This window comes from Sphaerodactylus townsendi, linkage group LG07, assembly GCF_021028975.2.
Source record: "Sphaerodactylus townsendi isolate TG3544 linkage group LG07, MPM_Stown_v2.3, whole genome shotgun sequence".
NCBI lineage: Eukaryota > Metazoa > Chordata > Lepidosauria > Squamata > Sphaerodactylidae > Sphaerodactylus > Sphaerodactylus townsendi.
The window spans coordinates 95,278,814-95,291,801 of record NC_059431.1 but is presented as its reverse complement, the minus strand read 5'-3'; the positions used below and the strand labels follow the sequence as shown (position 1 = coordinate 95,291,801).

The following is a 12,988-nucleotide window of genomic DNA, read 5'->3' as shown; positions in this document are numbered from 1 at the left end:
TGTCCCCTGGCGGTGGAGAGTGCTGCGGCGAGGAGACTAGCTTGGGCAGAGGGGATCCGATGTCCTGGCAAGCCTTAAGCATATCGGCCAGTTCAGGATCTTTGCCTAAGCCCGTGATTGCTCTGCGGCACTCCAGTGGAGGCGTTCTCCTTGGCGAGGCGCATGAGGAGCTCGTTTTGGAGCCTCCTAAAGCTATCTACCTACCTCTTAAGAGCCTCCTGGAGCCTGTTCTAAATTCAGCGTAGAGATGGCCAGGGTTTTGCCGGATAGGCGGAGAAGCTTTGGGTTAGCTGGCCGGCATTAGGAACCTTGATGAAAGCAGTAGGCGCACTCAGAGGCGACCGTAAGGGTGGTGGCTTCTGGCAAGGACAATCTGATCGTTGGGGTTGGCGAAGGCATCCCGAAGCCGTAAAGCTGCTTGCCAGCAGTGAAAGCGCCGCCCGAAATTCCAATCCCCTAGCGAAACATTTATGGCGGAACTTCGCTTTCCCAAGATCACATATTGTGCAGGGCTCAAAAGCATCGCGAAAGGTGGTCTTCCAGTCATCCGGAACCGTGGGTGATTCATTGCGACTGCTTCTAGCATGCCTCTCACACTTAAGGCTGGTGGCTCCTACGTCTCGCGTAAACTGCGGAGCTCGGTGAGGATGTTATAACCTAAAGAGGCGATTTTCGACAACCCGCCCGAATAATGCCACCCTCCCCCTCATTATCCGTGAAGTGAGCGGAAGGGCATAGGGGCGAGGATATCAACATCGTCTTCTGTCAGGGTTTTCCTTTTACGCCCAGGTCATGGCTAATGCGTTCTGCGAGGGTTTGGAAACCAGCGCCATTACGTGGCTGTGACGGAGGTGCTGTGTCTTCAAGAAAATGAAAGCCCGAACAAGGGGAAGGAGCGAGCTGAGCCGCGGGAGAATTTGAAGGAGGCCCGGGCGTATAGGGCAGAAAGGAGGACAGGTGTCCAGTTTAGAGGATAGAGAAAATTCCGAGGTGGGAAACTGAAGCTGAAGGGGTCGAAAGGAGGGCAATCTACAGCAGGGAATACATAGACCTTACCAGGCTGATGGCGACATAACACTGTCTCCACGCGTCAGTAGCATTGACATCGGCGCCCGAGGGCTCTGCAATGCGAAGAGTGCGCCCGATGTTTTCCCAATCGCAAGATTCAATGTCCCCCCCCTCCGGGTACCATGGACGGTGAGCTTCCCAATCTCCTCAACCAATTTGCGCAGCTCCCCTCTCTTTATGGAGACCCTGCCGCATTTCGCTTCGCAGCTTTAGTTGATTAACGTGCTTGTCATAAGCCCTGCTTTTGCACGCAGCTCCCATACTTACCGGTGTTTAAACCGGACGAGAGAGTGTCCTAGAACTTCGGGTCCCTGGATGCGCCGATCCAGCGGTGGCGATACTGACAGGTGGAGTCCCTGGATCTCGCGCCGATCCAGCGGGCGTCGGTACCACGGCCCTTTCCCGAAGCTGACGGTAAAGCAGGGTGGAGGATTCCCCGAGGATTCCCGGGTTTAGAGCACCAGCTTGTAGTGCGTGCCCAGCGAGGGCAGCGCAAGAACGAGGCGAGACGCGGTGATAACATCGGGTGGAGAGTGCCAGCAGCGGGAGCGCGGGTGTCCGTGTTCCTATGATGACTCTGCAGCGTGCTGGTTCTTGGCACCTTTTATTATGATTCTAGCGGGGGCGTATTATGAGGCCCGGAACGGGGGGGATTCCGGGAGAGCGGGAGACTGAGAGATCATCATGTGATGCATGATCTCACCTGGCTGCTACGTGCGGAGAGGAGCATCAGCGTCTGGGCCTAATCCTCACCTGGGGGCAAGACCATTGTCCCTTTGTCCGGGACACCCAGTGATTGTGAGCCAGGTAGTTCATGACCCGTGACTCATCGGGGAATGAGGGGTGGGGAAGCGGTGCGACCAGAAGGCCGTAGGAGCGCCGGTGTTCCAGCGCTCTACTTACGGTGCTGCTGGGTCAGCAGTTCATCCCTACAGGTAGGAAAAGCTTAGTCATTGGTACCTGGATGGCAGGAAAATCGTATTGCACAGGAGGTTCTTATTTTCTGAAATGGTTAGTGATGAAGGATGCTCCTAATCCTTAAAGGGTATTTGTACCAGTGGCGTACTGCTAACAGGAATATGTCCCAGAGTGCATGCCATTTCATCACATAACAAAGCCGGCCTGTAGGGAGCCGGCCTGCAAGAAGGCTGCCCGTCGCCAAGCCCTGCCCCCCTCCTGGCTTCCCTGCAGGCTGGCTCCTGCCCTCCCCAGGCCCTGCTTCTTCATTATACCTCCCCTGGCCTCCCTGCTGGCTCCTGTAAGTGGGGTATGGGGAGGGCATGCAAGGAGTTGGGGGGGGGCGTGGGGAGGCGGTCATTCCCCCGGGCGCCATTTAGGCCTGGTACATCACTGGTTTGTACCAGTTGGTATTTGAGTTTCTCGACTCCTATATTGCCTATTAACACATTAAAAAGTTTGCATGGGTTCTGTTGACCCACATATTCTGGGAATTCTATGCTCAAAATTTAATTCCCAAGTATGTGGAGAACTGACTTAGGACAAGGTGAAGGGAGGAAGGCATAACCCCGCTCTCCCCATTCATCATAGTCTTGATTTAAATTAGGCCCACATAAGTCTGGGGCATAAGTTCTGAGCACATGACTCTTTGCACATATGTGCCAACAGGACCTGTAATGGGCATTTAGGAGACAGCGGGCTTTGTAACGTGTGAATCAGGCCCAATTATTGTCCTCCCATGAATTTACCATGTATGTTGTCCTCTCCACGTTAGACAGCTGTTCTTTAGAAACCTGGACACATGCAATTGCCTTACACTGAACCAGATCCTTGGTCCATCAAGGTCGATCTTGCCTACTCTGACTGGCAGAAGCAGGGCCAAATTTAGATGAGGCAAAGGGGAGCAGCTGCCCCAGGCAGCGGGCACAGAGCAGGATGGTGTAGCCAGGTCAGAGGCTGCGGCCATTTGCCTGACTGCTATGCACGCCATGCCCTGAATGTTGGATGTAGCAATGTCTAATGTGCAAAGGAACTGGGATGGTCAGCTAGAGAGGGCTGTAAAATTAGTGACCCCTCCATCCTTTTGTGTCACTTCTTGTCTGTCCTTAGACTGATTTGAGATATTATGTTTATTGGTGTTGCTGCTTGATATTATTATTATTGTTGCTGTTATGTTTATTGACATTGTTATTATAGTGTTGTACCCCCCCCCCCCCCGAGACTTTCAGGGGAGGGCGGTATATAAATTAAATTACCATACCATATTCTCAGGTCTAATATCCTGCTTCTTCTCAGAACTCTTCCTAGCTAGCAAGATAGCAGCATGCTATCTTTCCTTCTTTCCTAGCCGAAATGTGATCCCTGATAAACATTTACCTGTTGTTACCCCTTTAATCAGTGCGTCAGCTGCTTCTTTGTGCAGCAAACTTCAATACTAAATACGTGTCATCTTGGGTTGCATCTTGCTGAGATCTTGATGTTGCTTTGCAAATCCCCCCTCCCCTTTTTAGGGAGGTGAGTTTGGGAAGCTGGATGGGGACACAATCTGTCGATTGGTCAGGTTCTTCTTGCCTTGCTGGCGCGAGGAAATCAGGAACTGTCCACACTTGCTTCGCTTTGCTAGAGACAAGCTGCGATTGCAAAGTGCTGGCAGGTTTTGCACAGGAAAGAGTCTGGGGGGGACGGCATGCAATGGATGAGATTCCTTCGTACCTTCCTTCTCTCCCTCTCTGTAACATCCCCCTTGGTCACGCTGCTGAGGAGATGTGCAATCCCAGGCACCAATGGGAAAGTTTGGAAAGGGGTTTAAAAACTGGGAGGGTCCTCATTTTCCTGCCTCCCTCACCTTCTAAAAACAGGGGGTGGAGGTGGAGAGAGAAGCAGGAGGGGAAAATTGTTGCCTTCCTGCCTCCGCCTCCCTTCCACATGGTCTACAATAATACTGACAATAGGAGGGACTCCAGTGTGTTATCCAGACAGACTCCGGATCTTTTAGATCTCCCTCTGGGGGCTGGGGAGAAAAGATTAGCACTTCACTGGAAGGATCTGTGCTGTGCTCTCTCCCTTGAATCGTGGACTTGGCTCTCATCCCTGGAGGATCCCTCAGATAGGAAGCATTAAATTATTTTAATTGCCTTGGCTTTGTTTGTGTCTGCCTGTTCAGAAGACACTGGCAATGGGCTGCTCTCCGTCTTTTCTCCCGACAGGATGGGGGAGGGGAGATTGGGAGGATTTTAAAAAATAACTAAATATATCCTTTGGCTGGCTGTAGTTTGCAGAGTATCAGCCAAGGGCTGCAGCCGCTGAGACTAGGGGTTGCAGGGAACCAGACAAGGATGGTGCATGCTGTCCGAGCCAGATATGGTCTTCTTGTTCTCCTTGCCAAGTTGGCCCCTTCCACACATGCAGAATAATGCACTTTTAATGCAGTTTCAGTGCACTTTGCAGCTGGATTTTACTGTGCGAAATAGCAAAATCCACTTGCAAACAATTGTGAAAGTGGATTGAAAGTGCATTATTCTGCACTTGCGGAAGGGGGTTGTTTCCAAGCTTATTCCTCCTTAACATGCCCTAGTTCCCCCATGCAGAATAGTTGCAGCTATTCTTCCCCCTCCCACAAGAACACATTTACAAAAAGAAACTGGAAAAATCTATCCCAAAACTGATAAAAGAAAGAGATACAGCCAGAGACCAGGAATGGCACTGTGAAGGATTAGGTCCACTGGATCAGTAACGGGTTCACAACACCTTTCTTGGTGCTCTCCAAGTGGATTTAGCATGAGGGCAGGGCCAAGTGGGGTTTTCGTCCAGCAAGGCTTCTGGTTGGCTGTGCATTTTAAAAAGTTGCTTTGGCAGCAGCTGCCACTACAGCACAAAGATTGTCACTGCATAACTGAAGGTAATCTGTGGCGGTCATTTTGTGGCTCGCTCTGCCTCCAGGGTCATCCATTTTGTGCCTGTGCCCATCATATCGTGTCATAATTCCAAATGTGCTCACAGGCTCAGAAACATTGGTGAGCCCTGCTCTAGCTTACAAGCTAGAGCATGGACTGCAAACCCTATTGCGCCTCTCTATTAAACTGCTCCTGTACAAGTCTGCTGAGGGTGCATCGGATGCTGTGTCCTGATCTCCCAGTACATGGGGGTAGGGAGCATGATTCTAGTCACAGCTACAACACAGGGGAAGAGGTGTTTAAAGCAGGATTGCCAACTCTGGTCTAGGAAATTCCTGAAGATTTCGGGGCTGTACTTGGAGGGAGGGGAGCATCTGGGGACGACGTATATGATATACCATAGATTCTGCCTTCTGAAAAACTGCCATTTCCTCCATGTGAACATATCTCTGTAGTCTGAATATCAGTTGTAATTCTGGGAGAACTCCAGATCCTCACTTGGAGCTTGGTAACCTTGCCCATAACCCCTTGTTTAAGTCTTCCCCTGCCAGTTTGACCTTTGCCAGCTCCCAAGCATACCAGTTGCCCTTTGGGACAGACATTCTGGTACCCATATCAGTAAATCTGATCTGTAAAATCAATAACAACAGCTACTCTGAAATGGCCCATTTCTGCCTGCTTGCTTCCCTATTGGACTTTGAATGGCAGCTTTGCCAAACTTCAGATGAGGTCTTTGATGATGCTTTGAACTTCGTTCTTCCTGTTTCCATGGCTTCAGAATGAAGAATCTCCTCCTTTTCAGCTTGTTTGGCTTTCAAACAATCCCTAAAATTGGCTTAATATCATAATGTGGCCAATAAAACTCTAAAAGGAAAAGGAACATCCTCAGTGAATGAAGAAGACGGAAACTGACATTAAACCCATATCTCTTTCTCTTCTTTTCTGCTGTAATGTCAGGGTTTCTCAAGCCATTGGAAGAAGAGATCTTTGCAGCTGTTAATAGCACAGCGATGCTTTCATATGAGCTGAACTTTGACCCTAGGGATGAAAAATATATCAACAGTATAGAAGTTCACCAGACCCAAGAAACATTAGGAAAGCCCATCTCGCCCAATAGCAATGGTTCCTGTCCTTCGAGAAACATATCCGAAGTCCAGTTTGAAGATGCTGGATGGTACCGGTGCCACCTCAACGTTAACCGTCAGTCTTTGAATAAGACCATCCATTTGGTAGTGATGAAAGGTAAGGATAAATATTCTTCCCTTTCTTTGTAGCAACATGAGGATAATTTAGGAATGTGAGATTTCTCAGGCCAAGCAATCTTAAGGGTATGCCTGAATTGATCATAGGAATTGGGGACTATGAGGAGAACAGCATCACAACTATTATGCATATTAATTATTTATGCATATCCCACCTTTCTACTCTTACCAGGGTCACTTACCAGGGCCACTATCACCTCTATATCCAGGCAAGGGTCTGTCCAATTCAAGAGTCATCCCCTTCCAATGATTATCCAGAACTTTATTAATGGAGTTGCTTCCCAATTAAAAAAAGGATTCGTCAGTGCAGAAATTTGAAACAACTACAGCAGCAATAAGAGAATTCCAGAGTCCAGCACATTCACACTCCCTCATCAATGGATGGGATAGAAGTGGTCCTGTACTTTTCCTGGGCCAGAATCCAAAATCTTAAGAGATCATTGCTTGTTAGACTATGACTTCTTGCTAGAGTCTTCCTTCCTGCTGTTGTTCCTCCTACATCTCAGTCTCAGCTGATGGTGTGAAGTGCAGTCAAGTTGCAGCTGAGATGAGATGAGCCCTTGTGAGATTTTCAGGGCAAGAAATGAATGTTTGGTTTGCCATGGTCTGCCTCCTTTAAGTCCCCAGTTTAAACATTGAAAGTGATGCTGTTTCAGGGTGGGGGATAATCCACCACAAAACAGCATCACTTTCAGTGTTGTTTTAACTGAGGACCCCAGATTCTCCTTTTAAGGTGGATTTAAAAGGAGAATCTGGGCTCCCTAGTTTAAACACCACTTTCAATGGTGGATTCCAGCATCACAGCGGCCACCCATTGGGGGGGGGCGGGCGCAAAACTCAGATTTTGCACCAGGCTCCATTTTCCCTAGCTACACCTCTGCCCGGAGGGGAGGGCAGAAGGGACTGCCAGCTGCCGGCTGGGAGCCCAGCTGGTGGGTGGGCGGGGGGGGCAGGGGAGTCTGCTGTCCCCGGCCTCAGAGAGCTGCTTTTATGAGTACTGAGGCTGGGGGCGGGGCTTGGGGAGGTGTGGCCATGCCCCCAGGGGCAGGTGGGGGCCTGGCCCCGCCCCCTGAACCCCCCCATAAAACATCTATATCTACGTCCCTGCTCCTTGTAGTAACTCCTGGACTTTCTTGGTAGTCTCCCATCCAAGAACCAACCAGGGATGATCCTACTTAACTTCTGAGATCTGATGAGATTGGGTTAGCCTGGTATATCCAGGGCAGGGCCATTTCCAGGTAGACTTAGATTACTAAGGGAGGTTTGTCACTTATGTGATCTTTGTGGCAATCTGCAATTGACTAGAACCAGGGCTACCAACGACTGAAGAATTTTCATTGTTTGTCTTGCAGCTGATTAATAGGGTTACAAAATCCTGAAAAATAGAGTTATGGTACCAGGCGATAGTATCTTTTTTGTGCTTTTTGTCCACATAGCCCATAAAAATAAAACATTCCAGGTTGTTTGCTGTGAAAACAGTTCCTTTAAACAAGAGATATGCCTGTGTGAATTTGATGCTATGAAGGCATGCTGATTTTTTGTGTGATCTGATTTGATGTCATCAAACACACAAAATTGTGAACATTGAACACACAACACACAAAAATTTTAAACAAGGAAAAATGGCATGTTCACACAATAGGCATGCAATAATACGTTTTTTACTGTACAGCAATGAAGGAAATGGTAGACAGCCACAATGCCAGATGAGAAAACGTCCTTAGGTAACTTCAGAAAATGGCAGACAGAGTATCTGAAGCAACGGAAAATGGCTGATGGCCAAAGAAAAGAAAGTAGCAGAGTAAAAAGGGGTGTGGAGCTGCAAATTCAGCCAGGATAAATAAAACATTTCTTGATCCTCCGCACAGGCAAGAAGAAATCATTTTGAAAATGTATCCAGAATGTATCCGGAAAAAAGATCATTAAAACCAGGATCCAATAAAACATTTTGAGGCTGAAATAAAATGTTTTAAGCTAAAAACTGTGTGGAACTCCTCAGAGAAAACGTTTTATTTTCTTCCTCAAAATGTTTTATTTTGGCTGTGCGGAAAGGGCCTATGTTTGGAATCATGGGGCCTTCATGGACGAAGGCCACATGAAATCAGGGCCTTAATAAGGATGAAGATAGGCTAAGATTGAACTTTAAAAGCTGTCTGCAGCCAGCCCATGTTTTCCCTTTCTCTTTCTTGTCTCTGCTGCAGTCTTTGCCCACCCCTCAGGACACCTTCCTAAAAAGGGGGAGATGAACCTTTGCTGCAACATTTCGTCTCCTCTCCCGCCTGGGGCTCGGTTGCGCTGGGGTGCTGTGGATGAAAGTGTAGATACTCCCCACTGCCTTGTAATTCGAACAGCAGGGCTGTGGACATGCAGTCTCATTGTGGAGGAGGAAGTGAAGATCAGCATGAATTACACTGTGGGTACGATCCGAAGGGAGTAGTTATGTTTGCCTGTTTCAACTCACACATCTTGGAGCACCTGAAACAACAATTGTCCTGACTTTATTTAAAATACCTTCACCCTGTCTTAGACAAAAGGCAGCTAACAATGCAAAAAATGGCAACATATATGCTGGCTGAGGCAGAGGCGTAGCAAGGGTGGAAAAGCACCCAGTGCACTGGTGCGTCCTCCGCCCCAGGCCTGCCCCAGAACGCCCCCACCACGCCCAAGCACACCCTTGCCACGCCCCCACCATGGCCCCACAGGGCAGCATGCCCAGTGCATCGCACACACCCCAGCCCCCTTGGAGCTACGCCTCTGGGCCAAGGCTTCCATGGGCTAGAAGCCATGTGGGCTTCACAATCACTGTCTTGTCTTGTTCTTGCTATCTAGAATTGCCAGTTCAAGGTTGGGAAATTCCTGCAGATTTGGGGGTGGAGCCTGAAGAGAGCAGGCTTCAGAAGGGAGTTTATCTTCACCCATGATCTATGATACACCATAGAGTCTGCCCTCTGAAGCTGTCATTTCCTCCAGGGGAACTGATCTCTGTAGCCTGGAGATCAGTGATAATTCCAGGAGATCCCCAGGCCCCATCTGGAGGTTGGCAACCATATAACCTGTTTCAACTCCACCTTTTTCTACAGGAGAGGAGGCACAACTTCAGTTCCCTCTGATTAGCGTGACCTTGGGAGTGGGTCTGCCACTGGTTCTGCTGATTCTCGTAAGCGGATGCTTGTTCGCCTACATTACTATAAAACGGAAAAAGGTGAGCCTTTGGATGCTGACAGTGGGAAAAGGGGAGGCAGAAAGTCTTACCCAGGTGCAAAAACTAGTGGCTAGGCTGAGGCAGGTTGTGGAGGGGGGAGGGTTCAAAAGAGCATTAGAGAATGTGGAAGAAACTCTTGGTTTTTTGCTTCTTTTGGTAGCTGCGGGTGGAGAGGATGGCCCAGGCAAAGCAACATTTGCTTGCAAAGAGGACATGCCAGTGTCAAAGGTAAGCAAATACTGAAGCATCCCCTCAAGAGGCACATAGCCTTATTACCAAAGCAAATATAACAAAATATAAGCAACCCACACATATATCCAAGGCTAGCTTCAGAGCTACTGAGTGATCCCGTAAACTTTATACAGGGGTGCAGGGAACTAACCCATTTCAAAAATAATTCCACTCATCCCCCATTCCTGTAAATCATGAATCGATCATCAGTGAATCTAACATAAAATATCGTATCATTAAAAATGGATGAATGAAAGGTTATATAAAAATTGTGCTCGAAATTAATAAATAAATTCACAAGGCTTGGGGCAGGGGGTGGGGAATATTTGGAGGAGCACTGTTGTCAAGTGGTGGTTAAACTAACTAAACAGCAATTAAGTTATCTAGTTGTCTTTTCCTTTTTGGAAGCATTATTGTCAATATATGTTTATTTAGATGTGCAACTATTTCTAATAAAAGACCAATGCTGTAATTGGGTTATGTATGAGTTGTGTATTTATGCATATTATAAAGAAGAAGCTAGACTTTGATAGATGTGTGTGGTGGGTGCTGTGTGGTTTCCGGGCTGTATGGCCGTGTTCTAGCAGCATTCTCTCCTGACGTTTTGCCTGCATCTGTGGCTGGCATCTTCAGAGGATCTGATGTTGGGAAAGCAAGTGGAGTATATATCTGTTGGAGTGTCCAGGGTGGGTGGAGAAACCTTGTCTGTGAGTAACAAAGAAGGCAACCAGGTCAATAGTTGAGGGCATCTGAATAGAAGTATGAGTAATAATGAAGACTATAGCATGGGTGTAACACTGGAGATAGCAAGGCCTTGGCTGCCAGTGTTGAAAAATACTAGAGTCAAGACAGTGTCTAACCAGCTCCACACAAACACAGGATGACCATACACAAAAGAAACAAAGGCCAGGATACTTCTATTCAGATACTCCCACCAGTGACCTTGCTATCTCCAGTGTTACACCCATGCTATAGTCTTCATTATTACTCATACTTCTATTCAGATGCCCTCAACTATTGACCTGGTTGCCTTCTTTGTTACTCACAGACAAGGTTTCTCCACCCACCCTGGACACTCCAACAGATATATACTCCACTTGCTTTCCCAACATCAGATCCTCTGAAGATGCCAGCCACAGATGCAGGCGAAACGTCAGGAGAGAATGCTGCTAGAACACGGCCATACAGCCCGGAAACCACACAGCACCCAAGTGATTCCGGCCGTGAAAGCCTTCGACAATACATTGATGTGTGTGGTGCTTATATTGTGATATATTTGGTTATGCACCAGTGCCAATTATTTGTGGTTTTGCAAAAATTATTACCAAAGCAGACAATATATGTGGTGTGGACCTGGTGTGGGACCCCTAACACTACCTACAGTCACATGTGAGCTTAGGAAATGAACATTTCCATGTGCTTGTGAGCCAGCATTGGCTTCGGCCTTTCTTGCTGTTTTCCTGAGCTCAAATGGTCATGGGGCAGACAGTTTGCTGTGCGGTGGAGCTCCATGTACTATAATCAGCGAATGTGGAACCTGCATCAGGGCAAACATGCTTTCTTGCTCAGGAAAACAGTGCAGAAGGGAAGGCTGAAGATTCCCCTCCCTCCACACTGGGCTCCTGAGTCAATTTGGGTCCAGAGCACTTAGAAACATTCGATCCCTGGACTCTTCTGTGACAGCAAATCTGGTGAGGGTACTCAACCTGACATGTGTGACATGTGCCACTTATTTTGGCCCTAAGTCCTTCCCAGTTTCCTTTGGAAGTACTGCCAGAGCTACTAGCCAAAGTAGTTGGCGTTTGTGTCAATTCTCAATATAGAGGCAGGGCAGATAGGAGAAAGAAGAGTGACTGCTCACAGGTGAAAGACAGACCGGAAGCATGTCAGCCTGAATGACAACATAAAGAAATAAAACCAATATGCCATTAACTCTGTGCTTTACTAACAGCCTAACTGCATTATGTATTCCCTTGGGTCCAGCATGAAATAGTGGTTAACAGCAGTAGACTCTAATCTGGAGAACTGGGTTTGATTCCCTACTCCGCCACATGAGCAGTGGACTCTTATCTGGTGAACTGGATTTGCTTCCCTCCTCTCACACATTGGCTAGTCACAGTTTGCTTCCCTCCTCTCACACCCTTGGCTAGTCACAGTTCTCTCAGAACTCTCTAACCCCCACCTACCTCACAAGGTGTCTGTTATGGAGAGAGGAAGGGAAGGGGTTTGTAAGCTTCCTTGAGTCTCCTTACAGGAGAAAAAGGCAGAGTATAAATTCAAACTCTTCTTCTCTTTGGGGCCATTGTGAACAAATGAGTGTTGCAGATTCCATGCCCAGAATTTAATTTCCATTACAGTTGCCAACTCTGATTTGGGAAATACCTGGCAATTTTGGGGGTAGAGCCTGGTGAGGGTGGGATTTGGGGAGGGGCCACAATGCCAAAGAGTCCACCCTCCAAAGCAGCGATTTTCTCCAGGGGAACATATCTTGGTCAATTGGAGAGCAATTGTAATGTGAGAGGGATCTCCAGATGGTGCTTGGAGATTGGCAGCCCTGATTTCCATGTGCAATTTGTTCAACAGGTGAGCAGAGCATGCTTTGTCCCTGTGCTTTTCCTGAACTGAAATGGGCTAAGGGGGTGTTATTTGCTTTGTTGAGGTCTCCATGTATACTTGGTAGCAGCTGAAATCACCTAGCTTATCTAGCTGTCATCAGAGCTTGGCACCTGAGCCAATATTTGTATGGTGGTCCACCAAGGAAGACTGGGGATGCTATGCAGGAGAAGGCAATGGCAGACTACCTCTGCCCTTCCCTTGGCCAGAAAACCCCATGAAAGGGGTCCCCATGAGTCAGTACTCCCTCACAGCATCAAGTGAAGAAGTGCTGTTTAAGGTGGGTTCCCCCTGTGTATGTCTGATTGCAAGTTGAGTTATGCCCCTGTGACCCAACTTGTGTCAGCCATATGATGTAGTTTGACCCTGAAACTTGTTCTTCTAGGGTAAAAGCGCACCCTGTTTTTCCTGCTGCCTGCGGGCCTGTGTCATAGAGAATGTATGTCACTATTTTCTCTTCCAGAAAGAAAAGCAATGATTACCACCACACCTGAAATCCAGCAACAACTCTGCTCGTGATACCTAATCCATCGGTGGCTCATTTCACTGTTTTGTCTTGTTGTATTACCTATCTGAACATGCACCTGCATTACAAGACAGAGACATACTGAATGTAAATACAAAGAGTTTTCTTTGGGACACCTGATCTAACCTTCTTTTATATAATTATAGGTGGATTCTGCACTCCACAAATAGAACATTTTCAGGGCGGTTTAAATAGAATTTTGGGGAAGAACTTCACACAGGTCTTTCCTCCCAAA

The 12,988-nt window shown here is 47.8% G+C and overlaps 1 protein-coding gene across 1 annotated transcript in view; it reads left to right on the top strand.

Moving 5' to 3' along the window:
• Positions 1–12,721, top strand: part of CD4 (CD4 molecule) — a 45,264-nt gene extending 32,543 nt beyond the window's left edge. Inside the window, exons 6-10 of the mRNA XM_048504392.1 lie at positions 5,877–6,161; positions 8,383–8,598; positions 9,262–9,383; positions 9,544–9,611; positions 12,691–12,721. Of these exons, the coding sequence (XP_048360349.1) occupies positions 5,877–6,161; positions 8,383–8,598; positions 9,262–9,383; positions 9,544–9,611; positions 12,691–12,721 (722 nt within the window). The remainder of the gene's footprint in view (positions 1–5,876; positions 6,162–8,382; positions 8,599–9,261; positions 9,384–9,543; positions 9,612–12,690) is intronic.
• The last annotated feature ends 267 nt before the right edge of the window (positions 12,722–12,988 follow it).